Source organism: Scyliorhinus canicula, chromosome 8 (assembly GCF_902713615.1).
Source record: "Scyliorhinus canicula chromosome 8, sScyCan1.1, whole genome shotgun sequence".
NCBI classification, from domain to species: domain Eukaryota; kingdom Metazoa; phylum Chordata; class Chondrichthyes; order Carcharhiniformes; family Scyliorhinidae; genus Scyliorhinus; species Scyliorhinus canicula.
Window position 1 is genome coordinate 199,778,353 of NC_052153.1, and position 12,694 is coordinate 199,791,046.

At 46.6% G+C, this 12,694-nt stretch overlaps 1 protein-coding gene across 1 annotated transcript in view; it reads left to right on the forward strand.

The window, feature by feature from the left end:
• Positions 1-12,694, forward strand: part of LOC119969965 (WD repeat-containing protein 70) — a 232,289-nt gene that overhangs the window by 98,576 nt on the left and 121,019 nt on the right. Inside the window, exons 4-5 of the mRNA XM_038803933.1 lie at positions 2,961-3,162; positions 12,090-12,149. Coding sequence (XP_038659861.1) covers positions 2,961-3,162; positions 12,090-12,149 — 262 coding nt within the window. The remainder of the gene's footprint in view (positions 1-2,960; positions 3,163-12,089; positions 12,150-12,694) is intronic.

Genomic DNA, 12,694 nt, shown 5'->3' on the forward strand with positions numbered 1-12,694 from the left:
CCAGAACAGCTGATCAGTAGCTCTGCTCTGCTGCCCTCTGCTGGATTATGGGAGGCTCATGGCAGATATGGAGGGCTCAAAACAGCAGAAACCTCAGAGGCGTATAGAATGTGTAAGAGGGAAATGATAAGGAAATTAGGAGAGCAAAAAGGGGACATGAAATGATACTGGCAGGTAAAATAAAGGAACATCCGAAATTGTTTTACAGGTGTACGAGGGTAAATGGAAAACTGGGGAAAGATTAGGGCCCATTAAGGACCATGGTGGTAATTTGTGTGTGGAGCCGCAGGGCATATGTGGGGCTCAAAATGAATACTTTGTGTGGGTGAGAAGGACTGTAATAACATTAAAGAGATTAACATAGACAGGGAGGAGGTTCTGAGTGGTTTGGCTGGCTTAAAAGTAGACAAATCTCCAGGGCCAGATGAAATTTGATTCAACTTATTGTCACGTGTACCGAGGTACAGTGAAAAGTATTGTTCTGCGTACTGTCCAGACAGATCATTCCATACATGAAAACACATAGCACATACATAAATACACAATGTAAATACATAAACATAGACATCAGGTGAAGCATACAGAGTGTAGTACTACTCAGTAGAGAAGATGTGTGGAGAGATCAGTTCAGTCCATAAGAGCGTCGTTTTGGAGTCTGGTGACAGCGGGGAAGAAGCTGTTTTTGAGTGTCTTTGTGCGTGTTCTCAGACTTCTGTATCTTATGTCTGAGGGAAGAAGTTGGAAGAGTGAATAAGCCGGGTGGGAGGGGTCTTTGATTATGCTTTTTTTCCAATTCCTTTCAGGGATGTGGGCGTCGCTGGTTCGGCCAGCTTTTATTGCCCATCCCTAGCTGCCCTTCAGAAGGTGGTGGTGAGCTGCCTTCTTGAACCGTTGCAGTCCCTGAGGTGTAGATACACCCCCTGTGCTGTTAGGGAGGGAGTTCCAGGGTGTTGTCCCAGCGTCAGTGAAGGATTGGCGATATGTTTCCAAGTCAAGAGGGTGAGTGACTGAGAGGGGAACCTCCAGGTGGTTCTCTTATCCTTCTAGATGGTAGTGGTTGTGGGTTTGGAAGATGCTGGGCAAGGCTTAAGTGCTGTAGGGATTCTATGATTTGTTTTAATTTTTCTGCTGTTTTGATTTTAAAAAAATAAATTTAGAGTACCCAATTCAATTTTTTTGCTCTCAATTAAGGGGCAATTTAGTGTGGCCAATTCACCTACTGTACAGCTGTAATATGTTCTGTAATCAGCATTGCTGCTCCCCCACCTCTTGACCCCCCCTCACCTAAAACACCTATAACCTGGAATATTTAGCTGCCAGTCCTGTCCCTTTTTTAACCAAGTCTCCTTTGCAGCAACCACATCCAAGCTCTGCGCATGAATCAAAGCTTTAAATTCATCCGTCTTACTTGTTATACTCTGGCCGTTGAAGCAGATACACTCCAGACCTCCAGGCCCACTGAGTTCAACCTCCCCCAGCCTGCCCTTCCTCTGAGCCAGCCTGACCTTGGTACCATGCTCATCCCCTAGCTACACTTGCTGGCTTACTGTCTTGATTCCCATCCCCCTGCCACATTAGTTTAAACCCACCCAAACTATACTAGCAAACCTCCCAGCCAGGATATTAATGCCCCTCCAGTTCAGATGTAACCCGTCCTTCTTGTACAGTCCCCATCTTCCCTGGAAGACATACCTACGATATGAAAAATTGAAGCCCTCCCTCCTGCACCAGTTCTTTAGCCACGTGTTCAACTGCACTATATCCCTGTTGCCAGCCTCACAATATCCTGAGATTACTACCCCAGAGGTCCTGCTTTTTAATCTTCTACCTAACTCCCTAAATTACTGTTGCAGGACCTCGCTACTCTTTCTACCTATGTCATTCATGCCACATATTCGGCTGCACTATCCTCCTATTTCTGGCCTCACTGGCACGTGGCACAGGGAGTAATCCTGAGATTACAACCCGAGAGGTCCTGCATTTTAGCTGACTGCCTAACTTCCTGAACTCCTTCTGCAGGACCTCATCACTCTTCCTGCCGATGTCGTTAGTCCCTATGTGAACTATAACTTCTGGCTGTTCACCCTCCCCCTTCAGGATGTCCTGTGTTCGTTCAGAGACATCCTTGACCCTGGCACCAGGGAGGCAACATACCATCCTGGAGTCTCTGTCACGCCCACAGAGACGCCTATCTGTACACCTTACTACAGTAGTCCCCCTTTATAACGCGGGTGTTGGGGTCCAAGACAGCCACCCGCGTTGCATCCGAGCCGCGGATATCCACGATGGGTGTTTTAAATTTATTTTAAAATCTATGCTAGCGCTTCCCATTGAGAGTCTACGGGGGGCGGGGGGAGAGGTCAGACTCCCGTAGACTCACAATGGGAAGCGCTAGCATAGATTTTAAAATAAATTTAAAACACCCATCGTGGATATCCCCTATAACTATTGCTCTCCTGCACTTTTCCCTCCCCTGCTGAGCAACAGAGCCAGTTGTGGTGCCACTGCTCTGGCTGCTGCTGTTTTCCCCTGATAGGCTATTTCCCCCCGCCCCCCCCAACAGTATCCAAAACGGTGTACTTGTTTGAGAGTTCTGTCTACCGCAGCGTTCTGTCGGCTCTCGATTTACAGAACATTCTACTTTCTATTCTTGTCAAAGGGGAAAACCTCAATTTTTACTTGTATTACATTCACGCTGCCAATTTCTTTCCTGCTTTTCCACTTAACCAACCTATTTCTGTATTCTCATCACAATTGCCTCGGCCACGAAACAGTTTTCATTTTAAATTAGTTTCTAAAAGCATACAAGCAACAGAATACATTCCCAATTACAGGATTTCCTTGATTTCCATATTGTTACGATTTCCAAACTCCAGTCAGTATTTCTTGATTTCTGCTGTGTTGGTGGTGTTACATTTTGTTGGTGATGTACGTCTGACGGTGGCTTGTCTCCTTGGCAGTTCGCCGGGTGCCAATGGAAGTGACAATGACAGTAACAGCTCCAGTGAAGGAATTGGTCCCGCTTTACCGTCCCAGCTATGCAGATTGGCTGTTGAGGAAGACGAGGATGCTGTGGGCCCCCCTCTACCCCCAGGATATGGTAAACCGCAATGTGAAACAGATGATGAGGAGGAGGATGAGGAAGACGACGATGAGGATGAGGTAAGTGAGGGTATTTCTGTAGCAGGACCGTCGAACTAAGGCAGGAAAAGTCGATGTGAACAGTTCATTTGATGTAGCCTGTGTGGATTTTAGGCTTTCAATAGGCAGCACAAATTTAAGGTTTTGGAAAGAAATGAAGGGGGATGTCGGGACGAACTCTTTTGTACAATGAGAAACATAGAAAATAGAAGCAGGAGAAGGCCATTCGGCCCTTCGAGCCTGCTCTGCCATTTAGTAAGATCATGGCTGATCATCCAACTCAATACCCTAGTCCCACTTTCCCCCAGATCCTTTGATCCCCCTCGCCCTGAGGCTATATCTAACTGCTTCTGAAAAACATGCAATGTTTTAGGCCTCAACTACTTCCTGTGGTAACGCGTTCCACAGGCTCACCACTCTCTGGGTGATGAAATTTCTCCTTTAGGGGCTGCACAGTAGCACAGTGGTTAGCACTGTTGCTTAACTGCTCCAGGGTCCCAGGTTTGATTTTCGGCTTAGATCGCTGTCTGCGGAGTCTGCATGTTCTCTCCGTGTCTGCATGGGTTTCGTCCGGGTGCTCTGGTTTTCTCCCACAGTCCAAAGATGTGCAGTTAGGTGGATTGGTCGTGATAAATTGCCCTCAGTATCCAAAAGAGGTTAGGTTGGGTTGTGGAGATAGAGTGGGGTGCACTTTCCAGGGGTTGGTGCAGACTCGATGGGCTGAATGGCCTCCTGCACTGTAAATTCTATGATCCTTCTCTCTGTCCTAAATGGTCTCCCCCATATCCTCAGACAGTGACCTCCTGCTTCTGGACACACCCATCATCGGGAACATCCTTCCTGCATCTACCCTGTCCAATCCTGTTAGAATTTTATAGATTTCTGTGAGATTCTCCCACATTCTTCTAAACTCCAGCGAGAACAATCCTAACCGATTCAACCTCTCCTCATACGCCAGTCCCGCCATCCCAGGAATCAGTCTGGTAAACCTTCCCTGCACTCCCTCTGGAGCAAAAACATCCTTCCTCAGATAAGGAGAGCAAAGCTGCACACAATACTCCAGGTGTGGCCTCACCAAGGCCCTGTATAATTGCAGCAACACATCCCTGCTCCTGTACTCGAAACCTCTCGCAATGAAGGCCAACATGATCTTTTCGTCCTCGCTGTCAACAGGTGTGGTACCAGAGGATTGGAGAGTGGCGAATGTCGTGCCCCTGTTCAAAAAAGGGAATAGGGATAACCCTGGGAATTACAGGCCAGTTAGTCTTACTTCGGTGGTAGGCAAAGTAATGGAAAGGGTACTGAGGGATAGGATTTCTGAGCATCTGGAAAGGCATTGCTTGATTAGGGATAGTCAGCACGGATTTGTGAGGGGTAGGTCTTGCCTTACAAGTCTTATTGAATTCTTTGAGGAGGTGACCAAGCATGTGGATGAAGGTAAAGCAGTGGATGTAGTGTACATGGATTTTAGTAAGGCATTTGATAAGGTTCCCCATGGTAGGCTTATGCAGAAAGTAAGGAGGCATGGGATAGTGGGAAATTTGGCCAGTTGGATAACAAACTGGCTAACCGATAGAAGACAGAGAGTTGTGGTGGATGGCAAATATTCAGCCTGGAGCCCAGTTATCAGTGGCGTACCGCAGGGATCAGTTCTGGGTCCTCTGCTGTTTGTGATTTTCATTAACGACTTGGATGAGGGAGTGGAAGGGTGGGTCAGTAAATTTGCAGATGATACGAAGATTGGTGGAGTTGTGGATAGTGAGGAGGGCTGTTGTCGGCTTCAAAGAGACATAGATAGAATGCAGAGCTGGGCTGAGAAGTGGCAGATGGAGTTTAACCCTGACAAGTGTGAGGTTGTCCATTTTGGAAGGACAAATCTGAATGCGGAATACAGGGTTAATGGTAGGGTTCTTGGCAATGTGGAGGAGCAGAGAGATCTTGGGGTCTATGTTCATTGTTCTTTGAAAGTTGCCACTCAAGTGGATAGAGCTGTGAAGAAGGCCTATGGTGTGCTAGCGTTCATTAGCAGAGGGATTGAATTTAAGAGCCGTGAGGTGATGATGCAGCTGTACAAAACCTTGGTCAGGCCACATTTGGAGTACTGTGTGCAGTTCTGGTCACCTCATTTTAGGAAGGATGTGGAAGCTTTGGAAAAGGTGCAGAGGAGATTTACCAGGATGTTGCCTGGAATGGAGAGTAGGTCATACGAGGAAAGATTGAGGGTGCTGGGCCTTTTCTCATTGGAACGGAGAAGGATGAGGGGCGACTTGATAGAGGTTTATAAGATGATCAGGGGAATAGATAGAGTAGATAGTCAGAGACTTTTTCCCCGGGTGGAACACACCATTACAAGGGGACATAAATTTAAGATAAATGGTGGAAGATATAGAGGGGATGTCAGAGGTAGGTTCTTTACCCAGAGAGTAGTGGGGGCATGGAATGCACTGCCTGTGGTAGTAGTTGAGTCGGAAAATTTATGGACCTTCAAACGGCTATTGGATAGGTACTTGGATTAGGGTAGAATAAGGGAGTGTAGGTTAACTTCTTAAGGGCAGCACGGTGGCATTGTGGATAGCACAGTTGCTTCACAGCTCCAGGGTCCCAAGTTCGATTTCGACTTGGGTCACTGTCTGTGTGGAGTCTGCACATCCTCCCCGTGGCTGCGTGGGTTTCCTCCGGGTACTCCGGTTTCCTCCCACAGTCCAAAGATGTGCAGGTTGGGTGGATTGGCCATGACAAATTGTCCAAAATTCTATGATTAACCTAGGACAAAAGTTCGGCGCAACATCGTGGGCCGAAGGGCCTGTTCTGTGCTGTATTTCTCTATCTATACCATTAGCCTTCTTTACCGCCTGCTGTACCTGCATGCTTACCTTCAGCGACTGGTGTACAAGGACACCCAGGTCCAGCTGCACACTCCCCTCTCCTAATTTATGGCCATTCAGATAATCTGCCGCCTTGTTTTTGCTGCCAAAGTGGATAACCTCGCATTTATCCAAATAATACTGTATTTGCCTTCATTTGTCCACTCACTCATCTTGTCCAAATGACACTGAAGAATCTCTGCATCCTCCTCACAGCTCGCCCTCCCACACAACATGGTGTTATATGTATATATGGAGACATTACATTTTGTTCCCTCTTCTGAATCATTATGAATATTGTGAATAACTGGGATCCCAGCACCGATCCCTGTGGCACCCCACTAGTCACTGTCTGCCAATCGGAAAAAGACCCGTTAATTCCTACTAAAGAACATTACAGCACAGGAACAGGCTCTTCAGCCCTCCAAGCCTGTACCGGTCATGATACTAACCTTGGCCAAAACCCTCAGCACTTCCTAGTGCCGCATCCCTCTGTACCCATCCTATCCATGTATTTGTCAAGATGCCTTTTGAACACCGTTGATGTATCTGCTTCCACAACTTCCCCTGCCTCCAACCTATCTATGTCCTGCTTGTATTTTCTGATAATCCTCAACATTATCCTCAACACTCCACCACCTTGGTGTCATCCGCGAACTTACTAATCAGACCGGCTACATTTTCCTCCAAATCGTTTATGTACACAACAAACAGCCGAGGCCCCAGCACAGATCCCTGTGGAACACCACTAGTCACAACCTTCCATTCCGAAAAACACCCTTCTACTGCTACCCTTTGCCTTCTGTGACCGAGCCAGTTCTGTATCCATCTTACCACCTCACCTCTGATCTTTGGACTGTGGGAGGAAACCGGAGCACCCGGAGGAAACCCATGCAAACACAGGGAGAAAGTGCAAACTCCACGCAGTGACCTGAGGTTGGAATTGAACCCGGGTCCCTGGAGCTGAGGCAGCAGTGCTAACCACTCTGCCGTCCTGATGATTGCACAGTGTGCAGTATCATTTGCCACTCCTCAGATATTTATGCAGTCTGTCCATGTGCAGCAATTCCTGGAGAACCTTCAGACTTTGAATAAGTGGCAGAAAACATTTGTGCCACACAAGTGCCAAGCAATGATGATCTCAAATAAGAGAGAATCTAACATTTCCGCTTGACATTGAATGGCATTACCATCACTAAATCTCACACCATCAACATCCTGTCGTTATTATGGACCAAAAACTGAACTGGACCAGTCATTTCAATACCGTGACCACGGGAAGGCAGTGGCGCAATGGTATTGTCACTGGACTAGTAATCCAGAGACCCAGTAATTCTCGGGTCTCGAGTTCGAATCCCACCAGGGCAGATGGTGAAATTTGAATTCAATAAGAAATCTGGCCTCCAGGTGATTCCTGACCCACAGCAATGTGGTTGACTCTCCAATGCTCTCTGAAATGGCCCAGCGAGCCCCTCAGTTGTATTCAACCGCTCATAGTGGGTGTACCTACATCTTTAGTGGGTCAGAAGCCTTTTGAAGAGCAACTAGGAATGGGCTAACCAGCAACGCCCACATCCAGTAAATGAATTTTTTTTTAAAAGAAGAAATTTGAGACATAAATTACAAAAGCAGGGTACTGTGTGCAATTCTGGTCGCCACATTATAGGAAGGATGTGATTCCATTGGGGTGCAGAGGAGATTCACCAGAATGTTACCTGGGATGGAACAGTTTAGTTATGAAGAGAGGTTGGATAGGGCTTGGGTTGTTTTCTCTGGAGCAGAGAAGATTGAGGGGCGACCTGATCGAGGTGTACAAGATGTGGGGCATGGACAGGGTAGATAGGGAGCAGCTGTTCCCTTTAGTTGAAGGGTCAGTTACGATGAGACACACATTTCAAGGTGAGGGGCGGGAGGTTCAGGGGGGATTTCAGGGAAAACCATTTTACCCAGAGGGTGGTGACGGTCTAGAACGCGCTGCCTGGGAGGGTGGTAGAGGCGGGTTGCCTCACATCCTTTAAAAAGTACCTGGATGAGTATTTGGCACATCTTAACATTGAAGGCAATAGGCCAGGTGCTGGCAAATGGGACTAGGTAGACAGATCAGGTATTTTTCATGTGCCTGTGCAGACCCGATAGGCTGAAGGACCTCTTTAGCACTGTATGTCCAGTGAGTCTGTGAAGAGCATGTCAGAGACAGAATTCTGAAGAGAGTAACTCACCTGCCTTGCCAAAGCCTGTCCATCAGGCATAAATTAGCAATATGATGGAATAGTCTTCATTTGCCTGGATGTTTGCGGCTCCAACAACACTTGAGAAAGTTCCACATCGTGTAAGCCAAAGCAAGCCACTTCATTGGCACCTTTTCACAATAACTTAATTGCAGTGTTAATGTAAGCCTATTTGTGACAATAAAGATAATTATTATTCTTCAAATGAAACATTTATTCTCTCCACCATTGACAAACAGTGACAGCGTGTGTACCATCTACAAGATGCACTGCAGCAATCACCAAGGCTCCTTTGGCAGTAGCTTCCAAACCTATGATCCAGAAAGACAAGGTAAGAAGTCTTATAACACCAGGTTATAAAGTCCAACAAGTTTAGTTGGAATCACTAGCTTTCGGAGCGCAGCTCCTTCCTCAGGTGAGACTTCCCTGATGAAGGAGCAGTGCTCCGAAAGCTAGTGATTTGAAACAAACCTGTTGGACTTTAACCTGGTGTTGTAAGGCTTCTTACGGTACTCACCCCAGTCCAACGCGGCATCTCCACATCAGAAGGACAAGAGTAGCCGACGCATAGGAGCAAGATCTCCAGTGCAGTACTGAGAGAATGCTGCACTGTCAGAGTTGTTCAATCAAAGTGTGTTCACTATTGCAGATAAAAGTAAAGCATCCCATGACACTTTGAAAATATAGAGCGTAGCCCTGGGTTTCAGGCCAACATTTATCCCTTAACCAACAACTACGATGAATGTAGGAATTTCAGATATAGGGCTGGATTCTCCGTTCCTCCAGTCGCATGATATTCCCACAAGCGGCGGGATTCTATACTTCCGCCGCTTGTCAATGCAATTGCCCATTGTTAGCTTTTATTGGAGCCAGAGGTCATGTTGCAGCTGGACAAAACTCTGGTGCTGCCGCATTTGGAGTATTGCGTGCAGTTCTGGTCGCCGCATAATAGGAAGGATGTGGAAGCATTGGGAATGTTGCCTGGTATGGAGGGAATATCTTATGAGGGAAGGCTCTTGTTTGAGAGAAGAAGGTTAAGAGGTGACTTAATTGAGGCATACAAGATGATCAGAGGATTAGATAGGGTGGACAGTGAGAGCCTTTTTCCTTGGATGGTGATGTCCAGCACGAGGGGACATAGCTTTAAATTGAGGGGAGATAGATATAGGACAGATGTCAGAGGTAGGTTCTTTACTCAGAGAGTAGTAAGGGCGTGGAATGCCCTGCATGCAACAGTAGTGGACTCGCCAACACTAAACGCATTCAAATGGTCATTGGATAGACATATGGACGATAAGGGAATAGTGTAGATGGGCTTTAGAGGGGTTTCACAGGTCGGCGCAACATCGAGGGCCGAAAGGCCTGTACTGCGCTGCAATGTTCTATGTTCTCCTAAAAGCCACTTACCATCCTGGATCAGAACTATATCACCATTCCTCCACAGTGGCTGGGTCAAAATCCTGGCACTCCAATGCTGACAGCACTGTGGGTAAACTGTAACTATCCCAACTGGTGCTACTGCAGGAATTTGGCGTCGCAGCAGATCGTAGTTTTTAGTTTTTATTTAGAGACGTGGATGAACATCATCCTGAACTGCCGATTAACTTTTAACCAAAAATTAAACCTTTATTGAACAAGAAAAGATTAATTATAATACACTACTCCTTTACTCACACTATACCTTCACAGGTAGATGCACATCAGTAAGTACACATTCCATGTAAAGCAATGAGCAAAATGTGGTCAGACAAACCACACTCTGAAACCAAATGATAAATATCACCAAATTCAACTTTTAAGAACTAGGAGCAGGAGTCGGCCATCTGGCCCCTCGAGCCTGCTCCGCCATTCAATGAGTTCATGGCTGATCTTTTGTAGACTCAGCTCCACTTTCCGGGCCGAACACCATAACCCTTAATCCCTTTATTCTTCAAAAAACTATCTATCTTTATCTTAAAAACATTTAATGAAGAAGCCTCAACTGCTTCACTGGGCAAGGAATTCCATAGATTCACAACCCTTTGGGTGACGAAGTTCCTTCTAAACTCAGTCCTAAATCTACTTCCCCTTATTTTGAGGCTATGTCCCCAAGTTCTGCTTTCACCCGCCAGTGGAAACAACCTGCCCGCATCTATCCTATCTATTCCCTTCATAATTTTATATGTTTCTATAAGATCCCCCCTCATCCTTCTAAATTCCAACGAGTACAGTCCCAGTCTACTCAACCTCTCCTCATAATCCAACCCCTTCAGGTCTGGGATTAACCTAGTGAATCTCCTCTGCACACCCTCCAGCGCCAGTACGTCCTTTCTCAGGTAAGGAGACCAAAACTGAACACAATACTCCAGGTGTGGCCTCACTAACACCTTATACAATTGCAACGTAACCTCCCTAGTCTTAAACTCCATCCCTCTAGCAATGAAGGACAAAATTCCATTTGCCTTCTTAATCACCTGGTGCACCTGTAAACCAACTTTCTGTGACTCATGCACTAGCACACCCAGGTCTCTCTGCACAGCAGCATGTTTTAATATTTTATCGTTTAAATAATAATCCCGTTTGCTATTATTCCCAAAATGGATTTCTGTGGATTTCTCATCAAATGGCCCTAGGTGCTTGTCACACAGGAATTCTGGCTTTCACACAGGGTTTAATCGCTCTCTCTCTCTCTCTCTCTCTCTCTCTCTCTCTCTCTCTCTCTCTCGAAGAACACACTTTGCAATCTCCACCCACACAAGGCTTTCTCTCAGGTACCTTCACTGGTATCCACATCCCAGATTTCAATTTCTCTTTTCAGTATTCCTCGGTCTTGGATTGCTCCGTGTATTCAAGCTTCCACACAATCGGGTGCCCAGCCACCCCAACAGAACCCCACTGCTTCACAGGCTGGAATCAGGTGACCCAACCTTGGGATTACTCCAGATGTCTGGCTTCTTTCTCGCTGCCTTCACCAAGTCCCAGCCTCTCTCTGCTTTAATGTCAATGAACAGCAGCTTGTTCAGATTCTGCTGCTTTGTCCCATTGACTTTGTTCTTTCTGGAACTTTCTGTTCTTCAGCTTTAGCGATTTATTCCTGCCCCTTTGCCTATTGTCCTGTCTGGACTTGTAGTTTCTGTGGGAGCTGCTTTCTCCGTTACCTCATTCCAACTCAACTCAAATGCTTCCGCTTTTCAGAGTGGGCCTCTGGCTGTTAAGCAGACACTTAGTTTTTTGTTAACTTATCATTGCTTTTACGTCGTAAATCCATAATTACAATGCAGGCAATATTTAACATAAAACTAAACTATAGACATGCAGGTACCTATATTTAACATGAAGCAAAACAAACGTTTTACCCTTGGCACACAAAACAGAACACAAATTAAGCTTAAACCTATAATCTGTTGACCACAATACAAATATAAATTACTTAGACTATCACTATTTCCTAACAGTACCTCCACACATGGACTGCAGCAGCCCAAGAAGCAGCTTCACCACCACCTTCTGAATGGGAGGTAGGGATGGGCAGGCCACATCCTGTAAGAGAAGACATTTTAAATTGTGGTCGACGATTAGGGAGCAGTTGGGCTCATGCATGCTGCAATGAAATGGAACCTGGTTAGGGAGAGCTGCTGGGCTGAGCATTGGCGCTCTGTGTTAGGTGTGGCAGTGTGTGTGGGGGAGAGGAAGCTTTGGCCTGTAGCTGTTCTTGTTTGGGGCCTGGCCTGCACTGCTCTTGGAGGTGGGAGAGGCTGGGCTCTGGTGCTACAGGACCAAGACATTATTGAATTGGGTTGTTTGCAGTCCGAGGACATGAAGTGAAGTTGCTATTTGAGGCTGGGTGAGTAATGATGTCCCTTTTATCTTTTGGCAGAATCCTGTGAAGCGGATCCCAGACTCGCATGAAATCACACTAACCCATGGCAAGAAAACTGTGAGTAAGCGTTCTCTGAAAGTCAGACAGTGTCTCTGAAAGTCAGACAGTGTCTCTGAAAGTCAGGCAGTGTCTCTGAAAGTCAGACAGTGTCTCTGAAAGTCGGACAGTGTCTCTGAAAGTCGGACAGTGTCTCTGAAAGTCGGACAGTGTCTCTGAAAGTCGGACAGTGTCTCTGAAAGTCGGACAGTGTCTCTGAAAGTCGGACAGTGTCTCTGAAAGTCGGACAGTGTCTCTGAAAGTCGGACAGTGTCTCTGAAAGTCGGACAGTGTCTCTGAAAGTCGGACAGTGTCTCTGAAAGTCGGACAGTGTCTCTGAAAGTCGGACAGTGTCTCTGAAAGTCGGACAGTGTCTCTGAAAGTCGGACAGTGTCTCTGAAAGTCGGACAGTGTCTCTGAAAGTCGGGCAGTGTCTCTGAAAGTCGGGCAGTGTCTCTGAAAGTCGGGCAGTGTCTCTGAAAGTCGGGCAGTGTCTCTGAAAGTCGGGCAGTGTCTCTGAAAGTCGGGCAGTGTCTCTGAAAGTCGGGCAGTGTCTCTGAAAGTCA